Source organism: Galeopterus variegatus, unplaced genomic scaffold (assembly GCF_000696425.1).
Source record: "Galeopterus variegatus unplaced genomic scaffold, G_variegatus-3.0.2 Scaffold1547, whole genome shotgun sequence".
NCBI classification, from domain to species: Eukaryota; Metazoa; Chordata; class Mammalia; order Dermoptera; family Cynocephalidae; genus Galeopterus; species Galeopterus variegatus.
In genome coordinates, this window is record NW_007727658.1 from 223,793 (window position 1) to 230,522 (window position 6,730).

General features: G+C 35.6%; 1 protein-coding gene across 1 annotated transcript; it reads left to right on the plus strand.

The window, feature by feature from the left end:
* The first annotated feature begins 5,080 nt into the window (after positions 1-5,080).
* BLID (BH3-like motif containing, cell death inducer) lies at positions 5,081-6,174 on the plus strand. The gene is given in 3 exon segments (XM_008577589.1): positions 5,081-5,144; positions 5,941-5,990; positions 5,992-6,174. Coding segments are annotated over 3 exon segments (297 nt in total).
* The last annotated feature ends 556 nt before the right edge of the window (positions 6,175-6,730 follow it).

Genomic DNA, 6,730 nt, shown 5'->3' on the forward strand with positions numbered 1-6,730 from the left:
TGCACTCTCCCGAGCGCGCCACGGGGCTGGCCCCCAACTGATGAGTTTTGACAGGGCTTACATCCATAACACAAGTACCACAATCAAAATATAGAACATCATCACCTCCAAGTTTCCATGAACTCCTTTGCTGTCCATCTCTCCTCTGGCCCTGGACCTAGGCAAGCGCTGAGCTGCTTTTTCCCTCCACAGATTAGTGTGCATTTCTACAATTTTATATAAATGGAAGGAATCATGCAGTATGTACTCTTTTGTGTCTTTTACAACAATTTTGAGACTCATCCATGTTGTCGCATGTACTCATAAAAGTAGTTTGTTCCTTTTTATCCCTGAGTAGTAATTCATGGTAGTATGTATATATTAACAATTTGTTTATCCATTCAACAGTTGATGGACATTTGGGTTGTTTCCAGTTTTTTGACACAGTGAATAAAACTGCTGCCAAAATTTGTGTACAAGTCTCTGGACGTATGTTTTCATTTCTCTTTGGTAAACTCTAGTAGTAGAATTCCTCGGTCTATGTTACATGTATATTTAACTTTATAAGAAACTGCCAATTGTCCGAAGTTGTTTACCATTTTATATTCCTTCTAAGAGCATATGTAAGTTCCAAATTTCTATGTTTTTGTCAAAATTTGTTATTGTCAGCCTGTTTAATTTTAGCTACTCTAATGGGTGTGTAGTCATATCTCTTTGTGATTTTTTTCATTTCCCTAATGACTAAGGATTTTGAGCATCTTTTCCTGTGTTTATTGACCATTTTTATATCTTCTTTTATTAAGTGTTTGTTTAAATCTTTTTCTTTTCTATTGGATTATTTGTCTTGATATGGAGTTAGAAGAGATCTCTCTCTATAGCAGTATAAGTTTGTTATACTCATTTGTATTGCAAATATTTTCTCTCAACTCATGGTGTGTATTTTTATTTTTTTAATGGTGACTTTCAAAGAGCAAAGTTTTAAATTTAAGCAAGTCTAATTTATAAGTTATTTTCTCTTATTTTTTTTTTTGTTTTGTTTTTGTGTCTTATCTTTATAGTCTTTGCCTACTTCCAAAGTGGTGAAGATTTTCTCCTGTTTTCTTTTAAAAGATTTAGGGTTTTAGTGTTTACATTAATGTCATTATTTACTTTGAGTTAATTTTTGCATATGGTGTGAGATGAGGGTCAACGTTCATTCTTTTCTATGCAGTCATCTAGTTGTTCTAGCACCATTTGTTGAAATGACTTTTCTCCCATTGAGTTGCTTTGACACTTTTGTCAAAAAATCAATTGCCCGTGTGAGTGAGGGTGTATATTTGGACTCTATTCTGTTCCATTGATCTGTTTTTCTCTAGTACCACAGTCTTTATTATCGTACCTGAATAGTAAATCTTGAAACAAAATAGCACAAAACTTTCATTCTTTGTAAATTACTTTGAAAATTCTAGAAACTTTACATATCCATATAAATTTTAGAATTAGCTTGTTACTTTTTTTGCAACAAAGAAAAAGCATGCTGAAATTTTGATTGGGATAACTTTGAATCTATATCTCAATTTCAGTAAAATTGACATCTTAATAATGTTGGAGTCTTCTAGCCTATGAATCTGGTATATCGCTGCATTTGGTTAGTACTTTTTAAACTTCTCCCAGCAATATAATAATGCAGTTTTTCACTGTGCACATTGTACTAGTTTCCTGGGGCTGCTGTAACAAATTACCATAACCTGGGAGGTTTAAAACAACATAAATTTATTCTCACTCTTCAGGAAGTCAAAAGTTCAAAATCAAGGTGTTGGCAGGGTTGAGTGCTTCTGGAGGATCTGAGGGAAAATCCATTCCACGCCTCTCTCCTCACTTCTGGTGTCTGCCACAATCTTTGGCATTCCTTCCCTTGTAGACTCATCACTAGAATCTGCTTCTCTCCACATATTCACATGGACTCTTCCTTCTGTGTTTCAGTGTCCTTTCCTTTTCCTGTCTCTTATAAGAACACTATCATTAAATTTAGATCCACCCTAATCCAGGATAACCTCATCTTGAGATTCTTACCTTAATTACATCTACACACCATTTTTTTTTCCAAAAAAGGTCACATTCTAAGGTTCCAGGTAGATATACCTTTTGGGAGCCACAATTCAACCCACTACATTCATATTTTTGAAAATTTATTCCTAAGGGTTTTATATTTTATGATGGTAGTACAAGTAGATTTTTTCTGTTTTATTTCAAATTATTTGCTGCTAGTATATAAAAATAGAATTCACTTGTGAGTACTAATCTTATGATTTTACTAAATCTTGTGATTTACTAATCTTATGATATTACTAAATGCAATTATTAGTTCTTGTCATTGTTATGTAGATTCCTTTAGGATTTTCTACTTACATAAACAATCTGGCTGCTTACAAATAGAAGCAGTTTTACATCTTCTTCTATTTATTTCTTTTATTTATCTTGATCGATTATGATAACTAAGATGTCCAGTGCAGTGTTGACTAGAAATGGTAAGAGCAGGCATCCTTGCCTTGTTCCCTGTCATAAGGGAAGATCAGTATATACTTCAGCATCAAGTATGATGTTAACAGTAGGGTTTTTGTTGAATTCTCTATACCAGGTTGAGAAAATACCCTTCTACTCCTAATATGGTAAGAGGTGTTTATTTTGTTTTTTGTTCAAAAGACTAATGGGTGTTGAGTTGTATTGAATCATTTTCTGCATGTATTGATATGGTGATATGCTTGTTCCCATTTTTTTTTTCTATTGATGTATGAATTACATTGATTGATTTTTGAATATAAAACCAATCTTACATTTCTGGAATAAGCCCTAATTGGTCTGGATACATTTTTATATGTTAAATTTGATTAAAATTTTGTTAAGAATTTTTGCATCTATGTTTGTGCAGGATACCTGAATTAAAATTTGTTTGTAATTGTCATGTAATTTATTTGTCTGATTTTGGTAAAAAAATAAGTTGGAAAGTGTTTCCTCTTCTATTTTCTGAAAGAATTTTCGAAGATTAATGTCATTTCTTACTGGAATATTACTAGAAATCCCCAGTAATACCATTTAGAACTGAAATTTTCTCTGTGGGAAGATTTAGACAATGAATTGAATTGCTCTAGTAAATATAGAGTTATTTTGATTTTCTGTTTCATCTGTGTCAGTTTTAGTAAGTTGTATTTTTCAAGGAATTTGTCCATTTTATATCAGTTACTAACCTACTTATCTTTATGTATTGAGCCTAGATATTGTCTTCTCTGTGAAACTTTCCCTGACATTTCCAACAGAAATGATTTCTCATCCTTCTTGTCACTCCTGTCCCCAGTATCATTTCTACTCTCCACCTTCCATTAAGGTTTGTCCATATGTCCCTTCCTGTAGTAAATTAAGGGTCCTGAAGTTCAGTGATTGCAACTTTGAGTCAAAATTTGTTATTGTCAGCCTATATGTCTTTGAGTCTCTGCCACCTTGTATGGTGCCTGACACATAATAGATTACCTCCCTCCTAAACATTTAAATAACCATATTATTCCACTTAACATTATCTAATTTATAGTCACCCAGGCATGTTTCTAACTTCCTCAGTAGATTATGAGTATCTTTTGCAAGAGTGGCATGTATTATTCAATGTTTATGTTTCTTCGATGTCTCACTCTTAGAATAAATTTTAAACTATTAAGTTGAATAGACTTGCCAGACAATACAGAAAATCAGTATTCTGTGAACTCAGAGAAGAGAGGATAAATGGAAATCTGAAAAGCATGTGTCAATAAAGGGAGAAAAATAAGGGAACTAATATTATTGAGTGCTTACGATGCACCAGACCTTGTGATAAACAATTTATGTTTTTTTAATCTCATTTAACCCCTAAAACAATTAGATATAGAAGATATTCTTATCCCCATTTTACCGATTCCTGATCTGTAAATTGTGATAAGAACGTCTTCTAATCAGGAAGTTAAGTACTTTGCCCAAGTTCACAGGGTTACTAAGTGGCAGATCTGGGTTCAAATCCATATTTGAATGATTCCATTATCCACATTCTTGGTTTCAATCGCATTTTTGTCCACTCAGTTTTCTACACCACAGTTGGTGTATTTTCCCAAATTGCCTTTAAACTTTTCTACAGTAGAAGATTCTGTGGTCCCTCTGATTGAGTGTTGGAATCTCTGTAAGTTTAGAAAAATTCCAAAGTGTTCCCTGGACAATGATTCTACCTCTACCATAAAATATGCAGAAATATCCTAGAAGATCCCAAACAAACTTTGACCTCAAAAGTATGCCGCATAACTCTCTGTTGTTTTCCCACTATTCCACATCAGTCTTTTGTCTACAATCCTAGCATTCTTTTAATGATATCAGATGCCAACATTATGGTTGTGGTTAATTGGGGGCATTGTTGGTTCCTGAGTTCCTACCCAGATAGTATAAGGAAAATCAAGAGGCCAAGGTCACGGTAACTCAGGCAATCTTCAAGGCTTGGTGTGAAAGGAGAGCTGGCCTTACCTTTGTGTATGTTATGTATTGGTCCTGTGTAGAAAGGCCTGTGGGCTAATTTGTGCAAGACATGTTCCTTCTCATTATGCCTTGAAACAGGCTATGTGAAACACCAGATCCAATCATATAGCTTCTGTAACTAAAAAGCTTCTGCATTTAGTCTCTTTTCTCTCTTGACACAACAGTACTCTATAAGTCATCCACATCTGGGTTGCTTATGATGACCAGGCTTTTCCCAGTTAGAAATGTGACTAATGCACCATTTTACCAATACATCTTGACCAAAGAAGGAAGGAAAGGCACAATTAAAGTTTTTCTATGGTGCCAGCCTATCAATTGAAACAACATGTTTCTGAAGTCTTCCCAATGTGAAGAACAAAAAGTAATAACATTTGTTTATTTATTTGTGTACAATACTGTGGTCAGAAACTTGCTGCTTCTCTGGAGAAATTGCAACACACTATTGAGGAGAGGACTTAACAATTCACACTGATCATTCCCTGTGGTCTGCCATGGTGAGGGTGATACTTTCATGCACTATAAACACCAGACAAGAGGGCTGAGTCAATTCTCTCTTCATATTCTAGTCTCAGTTGGAATGACTCGCGTAGGCATCTGCAGCTCTAGGTTCTTTCTGACTAAGAAATCAAGCAAATACTCAGGTCTGTACATTAGGGAAAAAAATCTAAAAAGCCTCCCTGTCTTTTTAAGTTTCAGAAATCAACATGAGCATCTTCTCTATTTTTAGGTAGTAGATCCTGCTTTGGTATGGTCTGTGCATCAATCTTGTTGAGAGAAGGACATTGCTGAGTCATACCATTAGTTAATAATGTTTATTCATTCAAACCTGGGTCAGATAACATTTGGTACAGAGATGAGAAAGAAGATGATGGAATAAATACATGACCCCTTGGAAGCTCTTTTCAGTTGAGGATTTTTCTGAATAGCCACTTGAAATCCAGGGAAATAGAAGGAATAGTAGGTAGTTAAGAAAGGAAGGGCGGGATTTAACTGTTTTGTTTTGTTTTTCTCTTCCTGCCTAATACTGTGTGTATGCAAAGCACAGTCCATATGAGAGCTGTCTTATAAAATTTGCTGAATGAATGGAATGAATGAATGGATGGATTTTAAATTCTGGACTTTCAGACACAGTAGCTTCGAATTGTAGTGATTTTGTCATGTTCCATCTGGGTGCTATAAAAGGCCAGGAAATACCTTTCTCTTTCTTTTTTTTTTGTGTGTGTGTGTGTGTGACCGGTAAGGGAATTGTAACCCTTGGCGTGGTGTCTCCCACACCACGCACAGCCAGTGAGCGCACCGGCCATCCCTATGTAGGATCTGAACCCGCGGCCGGAGCTCCGCGCGCTCTCTCTCTCTCTCCCCGGGGTCGGCCCGGAAATACTTTTCTATTAGATCTTAGCATCTGGGTGTGTGCTCTGCACTGCCAGATAGGATGAGCCTCTGGCAATTCCATTTATTCAAAGGCAAATGGAAGCCTGCAACTGGAGTGCTCTTGTGTGTTCCAACAAAGGACCTATATTGCCTAAGGAAATGGTGTTTCCTCCTACAAGGTACAATCTTGGCTTCTCTGCCATGAAGGGGGTTGTTCCTAGAAATGTGCTCCAGAGACTTTTCTATTTAACCAGGATACAAATTGCATTGTTACATAATTCCCCTGCTGAGGCCCTATGAAAGGAATAAGTTGGGACAGGTACAGCAAGATATTAAATGTGCTCCAGAGACTTTTCTATTTAACCAGGATACAAATTGCATTGTTACATAATTCCCCTGCTGAGGCCCTATGAAAGGAATAAGTTGGGACAGGTACAGCACAGATTCCCCCATTATTCATGGTGCGCAATACAGAAGTGAACTTGATTTCTGCCAGATGACCCAATTCTTAGCATGCTTTTCTACGCATTTTTACCCATAGTTCTTCCAAATCACTATCTTTTGGTTCAAATTGTGCAGAGAAACAATAAAATGGGGAAGAAAAGATAAACTGCCTAGTAAAAAATAGAATGGCATTTAATTAAAATTAAGCTTGAAAATTAATGGGAAAAAAAGCTCTATGATTAAACCTCATGGCAGCATAGCACATCACTGTCATTTTGTGGTTTTGAGTGTATTTCATTTGTACATTAGAAATAGATATTTGTCATATTGTTAATAATTGCTTTGCTGAAACGTGCACTCAGCATTGGGCATCATAGTTACCTTATTTAGTCACAAAGTTTTCATTTTCTTT